Raw genomic sequence first — 19,888 nt, 5'->3', positions numbered from 1 at the left:
AGCTTGGCCGAGAATAATTGATACTCATTGCGGATTCCCTTTTTCTCTTTATCAAATTAATATACCCAGAATGTCTAAGCCTTCTGTCGGCTTTGTGGGCCTCGGAGCTATGGGCTTCGGCATGGCCACCCAGCTTGTGAAGCAAGGATACCCTGTCCACGGATTCGACGTTTTTCCTGCTTCAATTGAGCGATTTGAGAAGGCCGGTGGAATCCCAGCCTCGTCTTTGCAAGAGTCTGCTCGCGGAAAGCAATACTATGTTTGTATGGTCGCATCGGCTCCGCAGGTCCAGAGTGTACTTTTTGGCGAAGGAGGCATTGTTTCTGGTAGGTGCAATTGAAAACCAATGTTTTTATCAAATAATTGGTCCTTGCCTTTTCTTCCACTTACTCACCCTGTTCCTGAATACCAGTCCTCCCACAAAATGCAACCCTTCTCCTCTGCTCAACCGTTGCCGCCTCCTATGCCCAGTCTGTCGCGGCCGAACTGCAGTCTATAGGTCGAGCCGACATTCAATTCATTGATTGCCCTGTATCTGGTGGTGCCAAGCGCGCCGCTGACGGTACCTTATCTATCATGGCTGGAGCTCCAGACGCCGCGCTCGAGAGCGGCCGGTTCTTGCTTGAAGCTATGTCTGACGCGAACAAGCTGTACCTGGTGCCCGGTGGAATTGGTGCAGGAAGCAACATGAAGATGGTGCACCAGGTCTTGGCTGGCATACACATTTTGGGCGCCAGTGAGGCGATGGGTTTTGCTGCTCAATTAGGTCTGGATGCAACTAAAACCGCAGAGGCAATCAAGTCCTCTGGTTCATGGACCTGGATGCACGAAAATCGCTTGCAGCGCATGCTGGAGGAGGACTGGCACCCCGGTGCTAGTGCTCTGACGATCATTCTGAAGGACGTGGTGGGTTGAACTCTATTTTGCATGATCCTAAAATGACTTCCAATACTAACGACTGCTTGTCAATAGGGCATCATTACCACTTCCGCCCGCCAGAATCAATTCCCTACCCCTCTCTGCTCAACTGCTGAGCAGGTGTATCTTTCTGCTCTTCTGCAAGGTTATGGCCCTGTTGATGACTCCTCGATGGTCCGCCAGTATTACTCTGAGCCCGTCATGAAGGTCTCAAATAAAAAGTCCCCTGAGGAGACTGCGCAGGCTCTACAGCTAGTTCTCGATATGATGGAGGTGACCAATTTGGTCGCTGCCGCTGAGGCTATCGCTTTCGCTCGCTATCTTGGCGTTGATCTGAAGCAGTTCTTCACCCTTGTCAGTGATGCTGCGGGCTCTAGCCGACAATTTATGACCAAGGGGTTGGAGATCATTGAGGGTCGCGTCGGACAAAATACCGAGACAGTCGACGAGGCTATTGTGCGCTTGGAGAAGGCTGTGCAAAAGGCGAGAGACTTGCACTGCCCTTTGCATTTGGGTAATGCGGCAATGAATACCTTGTTTTTGGCTAAAAGGGCAGGGTTCGGTGTTGAAGGAAGTACCGGGGTGGTCAAAGTCTTTGGATTCAACTAAGTAGTGTAGATATCCCATTCAATTGTGCACATATTTCATGTTCTGTGATACAACTTAAGATTGATTGCATTCTCCATTCATAGTAGTAATATAGTACTCCATTAAGAGGTGCCTAGTATTTGGAACTCAGAATATTTCTATTTCAGGGAGAAAATATTTACCTAGGGCCAAAAAACATGAGATATCCTTCAGATGTCCTAGATAATGGTTAAGGGGAAGGGTATCACCAAAGGCATAATGCCCATTGTCTTGTACGTATGCCAAGGCTGCTCAAGAATCATTCAGCACAAAGTCAAATGTTCTCCAGAAGCGGCAAAGACATAATACACGTTATCCTCGGCCAAGTCCCAAGCCGCCCACTTGTTCCATCGAATCCGAGTGCGGCGCGGAGAAGTCAGCTTGACGTAATGGCGAGACTCTCGGCCCATCTCCGAGAGGCTCGGACAACATGCGATCATGCCGCAACAGTCCGCCAATACAACAATTGCCTATAACAGCACAACCAAGCATTCAAATAAAACCCCACATCTAATTGTTCCTCATCCTGTCTCTCCATCTTCAGTTTCCCCCCCCCCCTCCTTCATCTTCCATCTTCGTACCACAATGCCTCTCACAGAAAACCGCGCGTTGCGCATCCTCGACCATGCCGCCGAAAACCACTATGGCGTGCCCGCAATGTGCTGCTACAATGTGGAGGGTATTTTGGCCACAGTTCGCGCGGCTGAGGCCAAGCGTTCGCCTGCAATGATCCTCCTCTTCCCATGGGCGGTGCACTACGCGGACGGAATCCTCGTCCACGCGGCCGCGGAGGCGGCCCGCAAAGCCTCTGTCCCCGTCACAGTTCACATGGACCACGCCCAGACACCAGAGATCATCCGCTACGCCGCAGACCTGGGCGGATTCGACAGCATCATGGTCGACATGTCGCATTATGAAAAGGCAGAGAATCTCGCACTGACTAGCGAGTTGGTGGCGTACTGCCACGCGCGGGGCATCGCGACCGAGGCCGAGCCCGGGCGTATTGAGGGCGGCGAGGATGGTGTAGCTGATACGGCGGACTTGGAAGGCCTGTTAACGACGCCAGAGGAAAGCCAGGAATTTGTGGACACCGGTATTGACTGGCTGGCGCCGGCGTTCGGCAATGTACATGGAGAGTACGGGCCGCGCGGGATCCAGCTCGAGTATGAGCGATTGCAGTCGATCAATGCGGCGGTTGGAAAGAAGGTACGACTGGTACTGCACGGGGCGGATCCGTTTACAAAGGAGATCTTCCAAAAATGTATCGATTGCGGCGTGTCTAAGATCAACATCAATAAGGTCTTGAATAATGAGTATATCAAGGTGCAGCAGGAGAAGGCAGGAAAGGTGCCACTGACCACCCTGCTGGAGGAAGCTACAAATGCGATGCAGAAGGCCGTGGAAAAGTGCATTGATATGCTGAACTCTGGCAACAGATACCCTTGAGAAAAAGAATGGGGACCGGTGTGATAGGGAGCATGGTGTACGAAATTTGTATTTAGACTACTATTCAAAGTGGCTAAAGTTCATGAATAGAATGGCCCAAATACCCGGATACAACTCCGACGCCTTTCCGAATTAAAATTTCTTGGATATCAATGAAAGCCCGGTCAAAAAGCAAGTTCTTCCCATCCCTTGGTAAATATATTCAAGTGCAAACGTGAAAGATGAATCAGAGAAGCCTAGAGAGGTGTCAGTGGTGACGGTGGATTGACGAATTGAATTTCAGTGATAATGCCAACATACACGTTTAGAGGATACCGCCGACAAGGGGTCCCACGATGGGCACGGAGCCGAGCAGATCACTAAGGGGATCAGCCTTGGGAGTAGCACTTGGAGATGGTGTGGCAGAGCTGGCGGCAGCGTGCGACATGCTGGCAGACATGGAGGCCATGTGCTGCTGGTGAATGTTGGCAGCGTGCGAGTGAGGCTTGGGAACAGCAGCCATCGTGCTCAAGGTAGTAGCGGCCGATGGTTTGGTGGGGCGCTCGGAATGAGGAGAGGCACTCGATGGCACAGCAAATGGAGTCGACACGACGGGTGTGGCTGGCTCAGGAGTAATTGTCACAGGAGCCATGAAAGACGGAGACGACTCGGACATCTTCGGGGCCATGGATGGAGTAGCCATAGAAGACGGAGTAGCCTGAACCATCATAGGAGCCATGGATGAAGGCTTAGCCATTGACGACGGAGTGGCTTCGATCATCATAGGAACCTCAGACGAGGCAGGAACCTCGGGTACCATCGATGACGGTGCGACATGTGCCACAATGTGCGAGGCAGAAGAGGGAACTGCAGGCTCTGGGATCTCAGGAATAGGGTCAGCCATAGCAGCAGGAACTGGAGCCGGAGCCGGGACTGGCGCAGGCTTCGGGGCTGGAGCCTGAGATGGAGCTGGAGCCGGAGCAGGCACCGGTTGCGAGACCATAGGAACATAGTTCTGCTTCTGGGGCTTAGCCATAACATCAAGGCTTGGGCTGGCCTGAGGGGTGTTGTAGGAGCCAGCCTGTGCGGATTCAACAGCTTGCATCGCGGCCATATATGCAGGCACGGGGTTAGAGAGACCATCATCATCATCTGTAACACTGGAGCTTCCGGAAGGGAAGAAGGGGAAGCTTCCCTCAAAGGGATCGCCGTTGGGACGAGGGAAAGACGGGGCGGCAGCAGCACTAATGGCGAAAACCGCCAGTGAAAGATAGGAGGTGTGCATCTTGCGATTATTATCTGGGCAAGGTCTGCCTCGGGCCGGGGATTTTTAAAGGAGAGTACTGGGTCGGAAAGAAGATTTGCAGGTGGAAGAGGGAAAAAAGGGATGTGTAGGCTTTTATGCTGAGATAGGCGAATTATTGATCTCCATTCTGTTATGATAATGTATGATCGCGCCGTCCATGCCTCATACGCGCACCGATAACAGATCAGCATTAGGCGGATGAAATGACGAGTGTTGCATAGCATCAGGGGGAGGTGTGCCCTATCGGCATGGAGACCCATGGGAGACGGTTGGATTCCAGGGCTCTATAATTGCATTGCGGTTGGCTCCTGCGGAATGATCACCGAGATGCTTACCTGGATAAGCTTTTCGGACGTTAACACAGGTCTTCACCGTTGGGAGTCCTTGATTTTAGTACCAGGCGCCAATTATTTTCCCTCTTGGTGGTTGGCTGGTAGAGAATATTAGGATGCTATATTTGAAGCCACTAGGTCACAAAGGCGATGTGACCGATATCAATTGTAGCTTAAACTAAGGCTACTATTCTGACGTGCTTTGCACCGCTCATTATTCACTATGACACCAGTTGTTTTTGTGTAACGCGTAATTGTGTATTGAATGAGTAACCTCAAGCGGATCGATTTTGCCATAGTGTGTGCTTCTGTAGTGGTGTCCCATCACAAGGATTATATATTGCAAGCACATCAGATAGGTATATTTTGCCTCGCTTCCCACTTGATTGAAGGGCGCTTCCCAAACCATTGCTACTATGTAGGGATACCCAGGAACGCGGAAGCCCATTCCAACGAAAACCCTGGCAACCCCTTGCAACCCCCGCCCCCGAGTGCTGGTCTGCCACCAGTTGAATTACCCACAGATGTAAACATTTCTTAGTCATTGCCATGAATCTTTTTCTTGACAGTCTTGTTTGTAATTTGGTGAATGTGTTTTGATCCTCGGTTTGAAGCGCAGTGCCGTGCTTGCGTAGTTTCAGCTTCAATGTGATGGGCCAATCGCCTGATATCATGTGAATTTGTACCCTGTGTTTCAAGGGAAGTTAATTTTACATCTTGTCCAGTTTTGCAAGGGATTATTCTCGGTGCATGCGATCTCATGCCCGAGGTACTGTAAGGTGATCAGGTATTCGCAAATCACAAATATTGAAGTTGGATTGCCCGGCTTCGGATTTGCAATGGCTTATTTTATATGCCTAGAGCCCGATGATGCCCTTCGGATCATTCTGTCACCTGCATGTAAAAATTATCATCATAATAAGTGAGACGGTTGTACGGCACCTACAACCGGATCTCATCCTTGCGAGGACTGGTAGAGCAAAATGTTTTCTCTAGAATTCAGGTACCCATTTAATGAGTAGTAGAGAAATCTTAATTTAAACATATTTATTCTGTAAGATATGACTTCCTATATATGCATGCAATGGGCTAAAACGTGATAGAAACATTCGATTCGTTGATAAGGGGTGCCTCTGTGTCCGAATAGTCCTTGACGGAATATATATATTTGCCGCCTTTGGTCCGCGGATATGGTGGACCCTAGCAGGGCAGTCTAGACAGATGAAATTCTTCGGGCTAATAAACAATAGAGCGACTTAATCATTTATGTTTCATTTGATCAAGTGACTTTTTGATGACGATAGCAGGTGTATATCCCGCGAGACGCTGTTAAGTTGTGCAGGCACAAGTGGAATCGGCCGGCTCGGCATCGGGACAGCCGAGATCGCGGCTTACGTGACCCACTTCGCGCCCGGGGGACTTGGATGGCAGCGACAATCATCATGCATTATTCTCATTCACAAGACCATGTTTCAGTGCTCCCAGTGCTCGAAATCCTATCAGAGGAAGACGCACCTGCTCCGTCACCAGACAACCCGTGAGTCTCTAGGTATATCTGTATCCTAGATCTTTGGCTGACATGTTCCTAGATACCAGTCAACTTTCTTCCAGCTGTCCATTCTGCAAGAAATCCTTCCAGAAACCGTATGTTAATCATTTCTCCAACAAAGCCTAACCCTGACAACCTCTTTTCCCACCGTAAACTAGGGAGGTTACTCGAAGACATAGCAAAGGATGTGCAAAAAAACACAACCTGCCTTTACCGCCTGCCAACAAACCAGGCAGGAAACGGCTGTCTTGCGAAGCGTGTTTTGCAGCTAAAGCAGCCTGCGACCGGAATTCGCCATGTTCACGATGCTTTTCTTTAGGAAAACAGTGCACATTGGCCGACCAAGGGATACAAATCCAAGAAGTATCACCTTCGGCAATAGTGTTGTCCCCCCCCGTTGTAGGCAATCCACGCAACTTGCCAAAGGGGGATGGGCTGTTTTCTTTCCTTCGCCACTTTGCCAGTCCTTCTGTAAAGATCGATAGGCTTGCAATTGGGGAGACGGCCAATCTCTCGATTCGCAGGAATCTTGAAGCACTCCATTCTCATCTCGAAGACGCCCTCATACCGACGAATGCGATGTCAGGCTTCATGGTGGATCCGCGGATAGCCGAATTCTCCATGCGGCTGACATCTTCCACTGATTATCTTCTTTCAGAGTATCCAAATGAAGCACTGTTTCCATCCAAACTCTCCAATCAACTAATGGAATTGATGGAGGAACTAGTTGAAGCCTCTCGATCAATGAGCGACGGAGAGACACAGCAACCATTAGATATGACTGATCTTGCTACAATGCTTGGAGCGTCGAACATCTCTAATTTCATTTCAGCTTTCTTCCAATCTCTTCACTGGCATTTACCAGTTGTCCACTTCCCAACATTTGACCCCGGAAACGTTTCCAGTCCGTTGCTGCTCGCAATTTCTCTAGCCGGTGCAGCCTATTCTCTTCCGCTGGACGGAGCATCGTTTTCGCCTTGGATTCTTGATGTTGCAGAGGAGTATATTTTCAGAAAAATATCGAATTTGTCTGCAAACTCCTCTCCTACCGATCCTTGTCATTTAATACCAACCGTGCAGCTTATCCAAAGTGCTTTGATCATGGAAATGCTTCAATTTGGGCGAGATGATATGCAAGTTAGACGCCGGATTCGGATCACCCGACATCCTTGTCTTGTTTCGACCATCCGGTCCTTTGGAATTTTCAAGCTGAAAAGACGGACGGCTCCCAAAGAATGTGACGAATGGACTTGGAAAGTTTTGGTCGCGGAAGAGATGTGTATAAGGTACGCTATTCTGACCCTCCCTGGCCTGACATCATCGCTTTTGGGTACGGTTGGTAATGTTTTCCAAGAATTTCTTGCTGGGTGTTTCTCGCAGATGGTTTTCTTACGGTATGCTTCAAGAATCACCCTGCCTTATCGGTGTTCGAGATGGATTGTGACTTTCCCTGGAGTTCTGAGCTATGGGAAGCCGAGGATGCTGCATCCTTCAGTCATATTGCTGCGGCGCGTTTGAACCAGCCTGCCCTGCCGTCTTTGAAGAAGGTGATTGAACAGCTGCTTGAAACTCCGAAGACAGCTGCTTCAATGTCATGGAGCACGTCTCTCTCACCGGAGCATCTCCTGATCTTGATTTATGGTAAGTTTACTACGAAAAAGAATTCCAAATCATTTCTTACTGACACCGGTTCTAGCCATGAGCTCACTCGCGTTCCAAGCAAGGTCCGGGCTGTTCAAATATTTATCGTTGGAAACAATCAGTCAAGCTGCTGCCAACTGGAAGAGAATTTGGGATGCTGCGGTCAATTCCCTCGATCAACAGAAATTTCTGCACCTTGGGTATCCAAAACATGCAGAAGAGCTTTGGTGGTTATTGAACGCCACCTTGAATGCGACCGGTAATCAAGACAAGACGTTTTCCTATCTTGATAATACTGCAACAGATGAGCTGGGAAATCTGAACGAATTCATCCAATGGTGCCAGCGAAGTACGTGATGAAAATATGTATTATTGATTAAAGCTATACGTTATATACCCATATGATATCCGGATCTCTTTTTCCTTATTCTTGCTTTTCCATCTCCTCTACAGTTTTGTTCTGGCTTCGCACAAAGCTGTCCTCTTCGGGCTTGCGATATGTCCCACCAAGGCGGTCCCAAATCGTGATATATTGCCCGTAGTTATAGTTGAAGTAAAGGTGATGCATTGTGTGGCATGCAGCGCCATTGATAATTTCGGATGAGGAAAGATACTCGGCATCATCTGATTCGTGTTAGAAAATTATATCGGGATAGCTCTGCTGATGTGGTGAGAAGGTGAAGCTTACGGATGAGAACAGTCCAAATTGTGACAAAAACGAAAAGCCCCAAATAAGCGGTTTTTTGCAATGGGAAAAGGAATGGGAAGATATGGTAAGGCAAGCTCTGTGACCAGCCATCCAGTGGGTGGAATGCGTAACTCGCAAAGGGGGTTGGGACAACCCATTTGTGATGCGGCTTGTGTAGCCATCGATAGACAAGGGGATGATGGAGGCCGCGGTGGATCCAGTAGATTCCACTATCTGTGAAGCAGATGAAGAGAGGATATTGTAGCCAGGTATAACCGGGGAATGGGGCCTCGCTAGCAAAATCGTATAGTTTAGACCACCCACGCACTTCCGCAAGGAACAAAGGCGCCGTAAGAATGGCCATGACGGGCATCGACGATAAGCCTTGGCTTATTTCTTGTCGCATTTGATTAGGGAGATATCGAGGATGTTTGAGTAGTCGTTTGTCGTATAATGTGTGGTACATCACGAAGCTACCAATGAAGTACATCAAAAGACCAAATATCCTAGCAAGCGATGAAGACGTCAGTGACAGCTATGGATAGCCCCGGCGAAAGTAGAGCCTACCATGTAATCAAAAACAATGAGAATGTTTGCCGGACCATGTTGTCTCGTTTCCAGAGACTTGCTTGTGCCCATTGAGATGGCTCCAAGGGAAAATAAACCTTCACATGCTGATTTAAAAGTGTTGTGGAAGCTCCTGGGTCTATATTTGCATCAGGCAAGATAGATGCATACAGTCGGTCAAAGACAAACGTGTCGAGAACATCAAGAAAAACGTCCATTCTGGAAGTTCCAAGTAAAAACAGTTATTGGCTTCGTTTATTCGAAGAACAAGTGAAGGAATTTGGCTCCTTATATGCAGGTATGATCCACAGGCGGGAATCACCTACATCTGGGAATTACCTACACGGATACTCCCTACGCGGGTGATACCTACCGGGGAATACCTACATGTGGGGCCGCTCATGCCACCGCTGGGCGTGTTCGGCCCGTTTGAGCGTCCGTCGATGCTTTTCGCTCGCTCGGTAGATTTGAGAACATACCCGAGTGGTCCGGACTATATCATCGGCCGGCGTTCATGATCAATCAGCCCACTCGTTCTAGGCCTCTGATTCGACTTCAATACTTAATACCCCTTATTAGCGTCTTGACCACGAATTAAATAGTTTTTAAAATTATCGTGCCATCCCGATACTTTACCATCTTCCTACCCCTATCTTTACGCCGTCGCTTGTTCAAACAAAATTTGAGATGACCATGATCTTGGCCCAAGCACGTTCCGTGGCGTGGGACTTGGGTTCAATGAAATGTTCAAAATGCTTCCGCAAATTGGCTCACCACAAATGAGTTGGTAATCTCATTAACTTCGAGTCCTCGAGAGCTCGAAATACCTGGTTGAAGTGCAAACATAACAATCATACTCTACCTATCGCATATATAGTCTTCGAGCCCCGACAGAATGTGTCCTACCGTATATTTGTCTTTTTCTCTAAATACGCAGACGAAATGCAGAATGGCCAGATCCGACATTCAAATATGTGATCTACGGGGGCCATGGGCAATGGGACTCTTTTGGCCATGATGGCTGGAAAGGCTCAAGCTTGTTACGAAGCATCTTGAATGACCATGACGGATTTTCATACACGATATGTCGTTACGGGGAAGTTCGGCGCTGACTATGGAGCTTGGGGGCAAAATAGGCACATCGTACCTGGAACGACCGTATCAGTCTGCAGAGAAAATAGTTTTAGATCTTTAAATTACGTGATCTGAACTTGTCAATGCCATCTTCAGCGTTGCGCCAAGAACAAAACTTGACCTCCGCCCTGAGTTCTCCATTTTTAGATAGTGAACCAGGGTGCTCGACGGCAAACCTGACATGCACGTAGTATGAGATGGATCACTGAACAAGAAGACAAACTATCAAATACCTCGATGGAGAGCAGCCTCCTAAAGAGGAAGTCTGAAAGCGGAAATAGACACTGTCTGAGAAAAAAGAGTGCAGGAGTGATCTTTCTCCCCGTCGGAGATGCGAGGCTATATCTGTCAAGAATGTGGATTATGAATAAATATCCTCCATTCAGACAACTCATTGTAGGCACAAAAAATTCCTCGCAGGAGAGGAAGAGAGACAGGAGACAAATTTCAAGAACGAAAGGTTACGCTCACGAAAACCAGGATTCAGCTCACAAGTAAAACCTCGGAAAACATGTCATGGCGTAGTGCGTTGTAGTATTTAACCGTTAAATATTATGAATTGCGGAATTGAAAGAATGTCTTATTTTCATGTCTATCGTAATAGGCGACTGTTGTTGAACTTAAGTGGGTACCAAGAGCAGAGAGCCCAAATTGTTGAGTTGGAATACAACTCAACAGAAGTATGACATCCTAGGGAGGCTCAAAAAAACAAAATAAGAAGAGTCATAGAGATAATGAGGGGAAGACCAGAGAGAAAATGGATGAAAACTGTGCAAGACAGCTCTTGACATCTTCCAGATATTGTTAGAATCAAAAACACGGTATAGCCGCCTATTAATTCAATTCTCGTCGCGATAAGCTGCCTGAACCTGGATCTCGACCAAAGCTTCCGGTGGGAAGAGGGCATTGACACAAATAGCTGCCCACGCAGGCTTATTTTTTCCAAAATATTTTCTGGCAATTTCGGCTATTTGCAATTGTTCTTCCCTTGACAAAACCCCAACATGAAATGACGTGACATAGAATATTCCTTCCCACAGTTGTCTTGAATCCGTGATGTGAGGAGATGCGACGGCCAAAGATCTCTCAATATTGATCATTGACTTTTCGAATTGCTCAGCGTGTGTTCCCCACATTGGATCATGGTTGTCGGCAATTTGGCCAGAAGTGGCTACAATGCGGGCGTTGGCGGGAATTGAAACGGCTGCCGAGATATTGAAAATATTCCCCAGCTGTTCATAGCCCTCGTAATCGGATCCAGTAACAACTGACATGTTGGGTACCGCGTGTGTCAGAAAAAAGCAAGGGGGAAATGCGGAGCAGATTGAGAGATCAAGTGGTGAGTTTCAGGTTTCTTGTGATTCAGTAACCTTATCTTCTCTGAGTCGCCCTTAAATAACCTTGAGATGGTCAAGATATCAAATATTATGTAGTGGCAGATACAGTTACAGAGATAGCGACTCAATTAGGTAGGTAAATGAAACTCACCCAGATATCGGAATATTGCCGTTCGGAACTCATTTAGAAACGTCTGGAAAATATATGACTGGCCATGTGATGCAGAAGATTAAGAAATATCAGGCATGATCAACGAGCAATACCTCTGTGTTGCGCCTTGTGGCAAAAGCCTCTATCCGCCAACTATTCCTAATTTGGCATATAGATGAGATACGAAGTTAGGTTCGATAACGAGCCAGATTAGGCTTAGCCGGTGTTGGATCATTGGAGAAAAACAATTAAGGATTGGCTAAAAACAAGATAGGTCTGACCTATGCAGTCCTTTAGTTTTCAGGGATAATTTGAGCCACACATCATTCAACCCCCATTGGCAGTGGCGAGCGCCCTATCAGGAATCGATATCGGGGTCTGATGCTCATTGTGCTTGATGCTAACTCTAATGCTTTGGTGTATCTGGCAAGTAGGGTATAACGATGATATAGGAAATATATTGCTGCTATTTCCACCTTCTCACTCCCCAGCTCTTAGGCAGACTTTGTTTTCAAGTGACTTGGATTCGTATGGTGACAGACTTTACAACCGATTCAATGATCAAACCACTAGATCAATTTGATGACGCCAGTGGAGATGGCGACCATATTCAACCACCCCAAATCCAGGAGCCAAATGAACTCCCTCGACAATTCTCTCTTTTGTCCACTCTTGCATTTGGTTTCAGCATGACAAACTCCTGGCTCGGTTACTCTGCCACTTTCATTACGCCATTATTGCTGGGAGGGAGTCCAATGGTATTCTTTGGGCTGATTGCTGCATCGGTCGCGAGTTGCTTCATCAGTAAGAGCCCCATTCCTATGTCCCATCGCCCTCTGACATGACTATTCTTTCTAGCGGCGGGTCTGGCTGAGCTCGCCTCAGCGTATCCATCTAGCGGCGGACAATATCATTTTGCTTACATGGTTTCCGCTCCGAGATATCGTGCTCTAGTAGCCTTTGTCATGGGATGGTTGAGTGTAGTAGCATGGGCCCTCACCAGTGCATCCACCGCTCTAGTCTGTGGTATGTTTTGTTGATTAGGTTCAGAAGACTCATCGAAGTCATAGGCTAACAACTGTACACAGCTCAGATGGCTGGAAGCATTGCTGGCCTATACCATCCGAATTACGTTGCAGAGGCTTGGCAGACATGGATGATATACACCTTGTTGGTCTTGATTGCAACCGCAATTGTCTGTCTGTTGCCAGCATCCCTTCCTAGAGGGGAAATGGTGATGTTCGCCAGCAGTTTTCTGGGATTCCTTGTCAGCATTGTCACGGTCTTGGCTATGCAGACAAATAAACAGTCAGCCAATGCAGTATTTGTCGACTATGAAAATACCAGTGGCTGGAGCGATGGTACCTCCTTCATAATTGGGCTTGGCACATGCATGTATGCATATTTGGCTATTGATGGAGCGTGTCATATTGCAGAGGTAAAGAAGCCGAGGTGTCCCACAGTACTCTCATCTACTTGCTCACTCGGAATGATTAGGAACTGCCAAACCCCAGCCGTGATGTTCCTCGTGCTATGGGGCTTACCATTATCATTGGCATGATTACAGTCATCCCTTGGACAATTTCGTTCCTTTTCTGCATTTCAGATACAGATGCGGTCGCCTCTTCATCGATTCCAATCTATACGATTTACCTGCAGGCCACGAGAAGTCAACCTGCGGCTACAGTTCTCACTGTATGGATTCTCTTTGTCTATTTCGGGGCCCTGGTATCATGCATTGTAACAACTGGGCGACTTGCATATGCCTTTGCTCGTGATGGAGGGCTTCCATATTCGGAGATTTTTGCAAGGGTCCATCCTACGCACCAGGTCCCTATCAACGCGACCGTGGCATGTGCTGCCGTCGTGATAATCTACGGCCTAATCTACATTGGTTCCTCGACAGCTTTCAACAGCTTCATATCTATGTCAATCCTGTCGCTCAATTTAACTTACGCCCTACCCCAGGCTATTCTTCTAGCCAGAGGTCGAGAATCTATCCTCCCAAGACGCCCATTTACTTTGGGTCGTTACCTGGGATCGATCTGTAATGCATTTTCAATCCTATGGGTTCTATTCATCACCATCATGTTTTGCTTCCCTACATCTGTTCCGACCACAGTCGCTGGTATGAACTATGTTAGTGTTATTATTGTCGGTATCTCATTTTTGATCTTGCTATCTTGGTGGGGAGGCAAGAGAAACACGTTCAGTGGACCTGTAAGTCTCCGTTGCATTTCCTTATCAGGTCCAATCTTCTTTGCATGCTTGGATTTTATCATGCTAATTTTAACAGGCAATTGAGATTCAGGGACTCGATGTTGTGCTGCAGGATAATGGTCTGTCTTCAGTAATACCATCAAAGGGAAACAACTAGACAAATCTTTGAAGCCGAGGCAAAGTTCTCAAATTTAATTAAGCTCTCGATGATCCTACAAGATGCAATATATACCGATGCTGAAGTAATTTTCTAATTATTCCTTTAGTCTAGAGGATCGGGCACAACCTCCAGAGCCCAGTTAAGGATGACTTCACTTAGAACATACTGCAGGCCTTTCCTCTGCCGTTGATATTTTGTAGCCCTGGAATTTCGATTATATGTATATAATAATGGATCATAGATACTTTCATAATCCTCTTAGAGGGCCGTAAAATCCAGTGATCTTGGATTAACCTTAATACATACTATTGAATACCCTCATTCACCTCCCCTCCAAGAAGAAGAGTGGCCGATATGAATGAAACCTTGAATGCTTTTTTGAGTAGAATTAATTCTGCTGGTTTCAAATCACCGTGGCTTTATGGAACCGGCATAGATACACTTTCCGCATTTATGAAGAGCCTAGCTCATTTATTTACCGTATTCGGTCACTATTTGCGCTCAACGAATAATGGCCTATCATGGACCTGTAATCGGGCCGCTAACAGAACCAGAGTGTACATTGTGAGAGATTTCAAGAAATGAGAATCAACACTGATTGAATGTTGCCTCCTGGTTTTCCTATCACGCTGTTTCCATTTGAGCGTTACTAACAAGACTTGAAGAATGGGTCTTTTGGACTGAAGTTTGATCACGCTTTTTTAGGCTTTCTTGAGCCCGCTAAAGAAGACAATATATATACTGTCCGCCCTCAGAGCACTCATGAGCTACCTGTAACGTTCAACTCATTTCTAAATAAAGTCTCCTGGGTGAGCACCAACTTGACAAAATGGAACTTCACTTGTACTATGCTATCATCCTGATTGGCATAATTGCAGGTGTATTCAAGTTCCTATTGTATCCCGCATTCTTCTCTCCTCTTGCAAAGATTCCGAATGCACACTGGTCTTGCAGTTTCAGTCCTATCTGGATTTTCTGGATGAAATGGTCGAAGCAGGAGAACAATCGGATTTATGAGCTCCATTTGAAGAAGGGCCCTACACTTCGACTTGCTCCGAACTTACTCAGTGTTAACTCTTATGATGGATTGAAGAAAATCTATCATGGAGGTTTTCCGAAACCGGACTTTTATTTCAACGGATTTGCCGTCTACGGGTATGTGCGATTCGCTCTTCCAACGAATGAAATGACGCTAGCTAATATTCGCTAATAGGACCGACAATTTGTTTACTATCAAAGATAATCAAAATCATGCCGCACACAAGAAAGCCCTCGCAAGCTGCTTCACAAAGTCGTCTGTCATGTCATCCCAGACTGCCCGCAGCGCATCACGAGATATCTTGTTTAATCGCATTCTTCCCATGATTTACAAAGCATCCACGGAAGATAAGCCGATCGAGATGATGGACCTCACTTACTCATACCTACTCGACACGTTTGTCTATTGGCAGTTTGGGCGCTCCCTTGCCAGCAACTTGGTTGAAAATGAAAAAGAAAGGAGATTTTACTTGGATGGATTCCTTGGTGTGGCTGAATATACATTCTGGCAATACCACTTTCCTCGTCTAGTTGCTATGCTCCAGAAAGTTGGTATTCATCTCATCCCCAAGAGCGTCTTGGCTGCTTTTGAATGGGTTGAGAAGTGGAATCTGGAGAAATGCGATCAAGCCCAAGAACTCCTGGCAAGTGAGAAAGATTTGTCAGTGGATGATCAACCCATCGCATTCGAACCAGCACTGAAAGGAATGAGCGAGGTTCATGCGAAGCCTAAAATGTACCCTAACCGACTTCCGCTGGCAAGTGACATGTTTTCTCTGAACTCCGGAGCATTCGAGACAAGCGGTAATACCTCCACCTACCTGCTGTACGAGTTGAGTCGACGCCCAGAGTGGCAGACCAAACTTCGCCAAGAGCTGCTCGGACTCAGCCCACCTTTGAGCCACGTACCCGGAAAAAGGGTTGAAGTGGAGAATATGACGAACCCCCAGGATATTGACAAGCTGCCGATCCTTCAAGCTGTCTTGATGGAAACCCTTCGACTGTGGCCTTCGGTGCCTGGTGGTCAGCCCCGGGTAGTACCGCGGCCTTGTACCTTGGGTGGCTACGATGGAGTCCCGGCTGGAACGACTGTGCAATCATACGCTTCCGTACTTCACCGGATGCCTGATGTGTTCCCTGAGCCTTTGGAATGGAAGCCGGAGAGATGGCTCGATTCATCTCCAGAACAGTTGGCTCTTATGAGAAAATGGTTCTGGGGGTTCGGCAGCGGTGGAAGGATGTGCCTTGGAATGCATTTTGCTTATTACTGTGAGTTTTCTAGCTACTTGTGATATGATATCATTCTAACGGGGATTTTAGCGATAAAATTCTTCTTTGCCAGCATTTATTCCAGTTTTACTACCACTATTCACGACCACGGAGATATGGAAGCAAGTGATGGGTACCTTGCAGGTCCGAAAGGTCACCGTTTGGAACTGAAATTTCATCTTCTGGAATAGTAAATATATATACATGAGGAATGAAAGAGAGACCTTTAGAAATAGGCGATGATTTCTTTTTTGCGTCTCAAAATGACCACAAAGCTTGGATTGTCTTCACAGTCAAATATTTACCAGAATTGGATATTTAGGTGTTTTTCCGACACATAAATTCCAGTATGAGTTAAGTGAAACTTCGCTTACGGAATCTTCTCTATAAAGCTCTATACGCTCCATGTTTCGCACATTTGCTTCTTTTGAATTAATGACGGTCACTTGGTCTAGCTTCCTACCTCAACCTGGCAGGTACAAATTGAGTTGAACTTAGAAAATTTAGTCTTCAAGTTTATGAATCTTATTTCTCAAGGTACATGATTTAATGCGACACACACGCCTCATTATTATTCAACTCCACCCTCCACCTGAAACCCTTCAATTCTACCCTCTTTGAACTCCTTTACCATCTGCTCAAATGTACACCATTCCACTCCTTCGTGCGAATTGATATACTCAATGAGCCTCTCATGGAGCATAATTACCTGAGGTTTTCCGCTAACCTGGGGGTGAATTGATATCGGGAAAACGAATGTATCATATTCTTGATACAAGAAGTCGAACTGGGCCTTCCAGAGTCGCTCAATGACATCCGGATCCACATATCCATGGGATGGGCCATTCTCAAGTTGAAAAGGTGGCCAGTCATCCAGATGCCAATTTGCAGGTACTTCCACGATTTTGCTGGGGTTGAGTTTGCCCATTGGCTTCATCCAGTGCTCGGCAGGCTTGGAGAGGTCAGTGGGAACTAGTTCCCCTGAGTTGTACGGAACATAGTAGAGTTGTGAGTCGTGGTGCATAAATGAGTGGTCATATTCCTGATCAAAGAGTTAGACTACTCAATTTACAGGAGCTTGATAAATTTACTTACCAGACCGAACTCTTCCAATAGTTTGATGCTGCGAGGTGAGGTTCTCCAAGATGGTGCAGTCCATCCTTTCGGGGGCTTTCCAGTGAGAGCGGTCACTGCTTCAATTGATTTGGCAAGCACGTCGCGCTCTTGTTGCTCTGTTAACATATCCACATGTTCGTGTGTATACCCGTGCAGGCCGCTGTGATCCCGGTGTTAGTTGAAGGGCCAAAGGTGCTTCACAGCCCATCGACTGTAGGAATCGCTTACATTTCATGTCCAGCATCGCGGATCTTGACCATTTGACCCGGGAACGACTCAAGTGAATGAATTGGAACAAACCACGAGGTTTTTATATTGTATTTATCCCACAATTTTAGAAGTCGATCAATTCCCACGGTCGCGCCGAAGATACCACGCGAAATGTCAGTCATGTCAGGTATATGGCCATCTTCCGTATTGATCCTAGATCTGAGTGAGCTTCCTGGCCCAGAGTCTCACTAAAAAATGAATATAAACCAAAAATATTGTGTCAAACTTACCAGCCACTAACTGCATCCACATCGATGCCATATCCTACAAGTACGCGCTTTACCATGATGCAGATTCGAGTTGCCTCCAAAATGGACTCGAAGAAGAAAAAAATCCGAAAGCCACCAAAGAATAAACAACCAAATATCAACCGTATTACCATAGACTCACTTCTTGAACATTCAAGAGGCAATTAGCCAGGGCTCTACAGTTGGAGATTGTCATTGGTCAGCTCAGGGGCCTTCCTAAAATGGACAACTGATAAGAAGCCCGTGCGCTAACATCCCCAGAACCGAAGAATGCGGCAAACCATTACGTACAAAATTTCTAAGTGTGGAACAAGTGAACCTATCGCGTCTGAAATAAAACGAAAGATGTCCTATGACGCATTGTTAAAATGTGTTTATTGAGTTTCCACGTGTCAAATCTTCGACTAAATGACCGGGTTCCCCATGATTGTGGAATTTTCCAATTATGGTGATCATGCGGGGAAATGGGCAGCGATTAGCTTTGCGAACTGCCGTTGATAGGCAGCATCAGCTTCATTGCAATCTGCCCTAGACAGGGTCGAATCTTTGTTAAAGACTTTGATTAGGGAACTCGGCATGCTTTGTATATTTTTTTTTTTAAATTTTTTTTTGTTTGTGAGCGATCATGCCCAATTGATTAATCAAATCGCGAAGAACCATGAGTCGAATGAAAGCCCAAAGTTTGTAGAGATAGCGATGATAGCGGAATGCGGGTTTCGTGCTTCCCCGCTATCAACCGGAGATAGCAGCGGTGCCACTCCGATTCACCTCCGCTTCAGATGCCTGCATTTTAGATTCTTCTTCACACCTCCCATGGCGAATGAACGGTACTTTGGCAGAGCATGCAAAACATGTCGCCGCCGAGGACGAGGATGCGACCGGCGCATGCCCTCGTGCAAGACCTGCGAGGCTAGTGGCCAGACCTGCGAGGGTTATCTGCTGCAGTGGCCAGGCTTAGCAAGCCGCGGTCAGTTTGTGGGCAAAAGTATTCCTGTTCCAGGCACGACAAAGCGCCGACGAACATGCCGAGCTCAAAAAACGACTATCTCAAGTCCACCCCCGCCAACACTCCCACAATCACCCCAGAGCCCCCCAGCAATAATGACCAGGCTAAACCCACAGAAAGCCCATTGGAGAATCTTCTTGACCCCGTGCAGCTCTTCATGGAGATTACCAATGTTGAAACACCGCCTGATTCTTCGTCATGGCCCCATAATGTCTCTTTAATGAACTTGTTTTCTGATGACCTTGTTGAACCTCAACCGGATCCCGATATCGAACCCCCTTTGCGGAGCGATTCTAAGGAGCTGACCGGTTCTTTGGACTTCAGCTATATTCTGAGCCCAAGTCTTGATATCTTGAACATCCCAGATGAACTCAAATTTATCATGCAATACCGTCAGTGCGAACACCGTGACAGCTCGTCGGCTACGCTAACTTGGGCACGCAGATATTTGTGAAGTTGTACCGAAATTATGTGTGGACAACTTATCTCCGCAAAATCCCTATCGCGAATACGTACTACCTCTTGCCATTGAGGAGCCATCATTACTATACGCCTGTGCGGCACTGGCAGCATGTCACTTCAATGTACGCCTGTCTACAAACCAATTCGAGAAGGAATTCTTCCGATTCAAGGGAAAAGCCATAAAAAGATTGCAGGAGAATCTGTATTCTCCGATCCGAGCAAAACACCCGGGAACGCTTGCGACAATACTCATGCTTTGCTTGTGTGACCTTTGCCATGGAGAGGTATCGGACTTCCAGTCGCATTTCCACGGGGCTAGAAAACTCATCGAGCTGCGCCAAGAGCGGACGACCGGCTGCTTTGTAGAACAATATCTAGCTTGGTGAGCTTGAATACCAGATACCTGTATTTTTTAACTGACTGA

The 19,888-nt window shown here is 46.9% G+C and overlaps 10 protein-coding genes across 10 annotated transcripts; 6 read left to right on the top strand and 4 right to left on the bottom strand.

The window, feature by feature from the left end:
• Positions 1 to 70: 70 nt before the first annotated feature.
• On the top strand, positions 71 to 1,527 carry N7462_004351 (NAD(P)-dependent oxidoreductase; the record flags this gene model as incomplete). The annotated part of the gene is made up of 3 exons (XM_057076077.1): positions 71 to 326; positions 413 to 906; positions 973 to 1,527. The coding sequence occupies 3 exons, from the start codon at positions 71 to 73 to the stop codon at positions 1,525 to 1,527; spliced, it is 1,305 nt and encodes a 434-aa protein (XP_056935582.1).
• A 603-nt stretch (positions 1,528 to 2,130) lies between these two features.
• Positions 2,131 to 2,991, top strand: N7462_004350 (class II fructose-bisphosphate aldolase; the record flags this gene model as incomplete). The annotated part of the gene is made up of 1 exon (XM_057076076.1): positions 2,131 to 2,991. One exon carries the CDS (start codon positions 2,131 to 2,133, stop codon positions 2,989 to 2,991), a length of 861 nt encoding a protein of 286 aa, XP_056935581.1.
• A 304-nt stretch (positions 2,992 to 3,295) lies between these two features.
• N7462_004349 (uncharacterized protein) lies at positions 3,296 to 4,255 on the bottom strand (the record flags this gene model as incomplete). The annotated part of the gene is made up of 1 exon (XM_057076075.1): positions 3,296 to 4,255. One exon carries the CDS (start codon positions 4,253 to 4,255, stop codon positions 3,296 to 3,298), a length of 960 nt encoding a protein of 319 aa, XP_056935580.1.
• A 1,777-nt stretch (positions 4,256 to 6,032) lies between these two features.
• Positions 6,033 to 8,155, top strand: N7462_004348 (uncharacterized protein; the record flags this gene model as incomplete). The annotated part of the gene is made up of 5 exons (XM_057076074.1): positions 6,033 to 6,145; positions 6,198 to 6,252; positions 6,485 to 7,487; positions 7,538 to 7,798; positions 7,854 to 8,155. 5 exons carry the CDS (start codon positions 6,033 to 6,035, stop codon positions 8,153 to 8,155), a joined length of 1,734 nt encoding a protein of 577 aa, XP_056935579.1.
• Positions 8,156 to 8,222: 67 nt separating this feature from the next.
• N7462_004347 (sterol desaturase family protein) lies at positions 8,223 to 9,271 on the bottom strand (the record flags this gene model as incomplete). The annotated part of the gene is made up of 3 exons (XM_057076073.1): positions 8,223 to 8,422; positions 8,487 to 8,992; positions 9,054 to 9,271. The coding sequence occupies 3 exons, from the start codon at positions 9,269 to 9,271 to the stop codon at positions 8,223 to 8,225; spliced, it is 924 nt and encodes a 307-aa protein (XP_056935578.1).
• Positions 9,272 to 11,026: 1,755 nt separating this feature from the next.
• N7462_004346 (uncharacterized protein) lies at positions 11,027 to 11,461 on the bottom strand (the record flags this gene model as incomplete). The annotated part of the gene is made up of 1 exon (XM_057076072.1): positions 11,027 to 11,461. One exon carries the CDS (start codon positions 11,459 to 11,461, stop codon positions 11,027 to 11,029), a length of 435 nt encoding a protein of 144 aa, XP_056935577.1.
• Positions 11,462 to 12,232: 771 nt separating this feature from the next.
• N7462_004345 (putative GABA permease) lies at positions 12,233 to 14,052 on the top strand (the record flags this gene model as incomplete). Its single annotated transcript, XM_057076071.1, has 5 exons — positions 12,233 to 12,479; positions 12,534 to 12,701; positions 12,764 to 13,113; positions 13,173 to 13,895; positions 13,972 to 14,052. The coding sequence occupies 5 exons, from the start codon at positions 12,233 to 12,235 to the stop codon at positions 14,050 to 14,052; spliced, it is 1,569 nt and encodes a 522-aa protein (XP_056935576.1).
• An 832-nt stretch (positions 14,053 to 14,884) lies between these two features.
• Positions 14,885 to 16,553, top strand: N7462_004344 (cytochrome P450; the record flags this gene model as incomplete). Its single annotated transcript, XM_057076070.1, has 3 exons — positions 14,885 to 15,210; positions 15,269 to 16,362; positions 16,414 to 16,553. 3 exons carry the CDS (start codon positions 14,885 to 14,887, stop codon positions 16,551 to 16,553), a joined length of 1,560 nt encoding a protein of 519 aa, XP_056935575.1.
• A 380-nt stretch (positions 16,554 to 16,933) lies between these two features.
• N7462_004343 (polysaccharide deacetylase family protein) lies at positions 16,934 to 18,034 on the bottom strand (the record flags this gene model as incomplete). The annotated part of the gene is made up of 4 exons (XM_057076069.1): positions 16,934 to 17,404; positions 17,458 to 17,638; positions 17,707 to 17,901; positions 17,979 to 18,034. 4 exons carry the CDS (start codon positions 18,032 to 18,034, stop codon positions 16,934 to 16,936), a joined length of 903 nt encoding a protein of 300 aa, XP_056935574.1.
• A 984-nt stretch (positions 18,035 to 19,018) lies between these two features.
• N7462_004342 (uncharacterized protein) lies at positions 19,019 to 19,850 on the top strand (the record flags this gene model as incomplete). Its single annotated transcript, XM_057076068.1, has 2 exons — positions 19,019 to 19,394; positions 19,447 to 19,850. The coding sequence occupies 2 exons, from the start codon at positions 19,019 to 19,021 to the stop codon at positions 19,848 to 19,850; spliced, it is 780 nt and encodes a 259-aa protein (XP_056935573.1).
• Between the last annotated feature and the right edge of the window lie 38 nt (positions 19,851 to 19,888).

The sequence above is a fragment of the Penicillium macrosclerotiorum genome (assembly GCF_028827735.1).
Source record: "Penicillium macrosclerotiorum strain IBT 26536 chromosome Unknown utg000003l_segment0_segment0, whole genome shotgun sequence".
NCBI lineage: Eukaryota > Fungi > Ascomycota > Eurotiomycetes > Eurotiales > Aspergillaceae > Penicillium > Penicillium macrosclerotiorum.
Note: the sequence above shows the minus strand (reverse complement) of the source record. Positions and strands in the feature narration are given on the sequence as shown.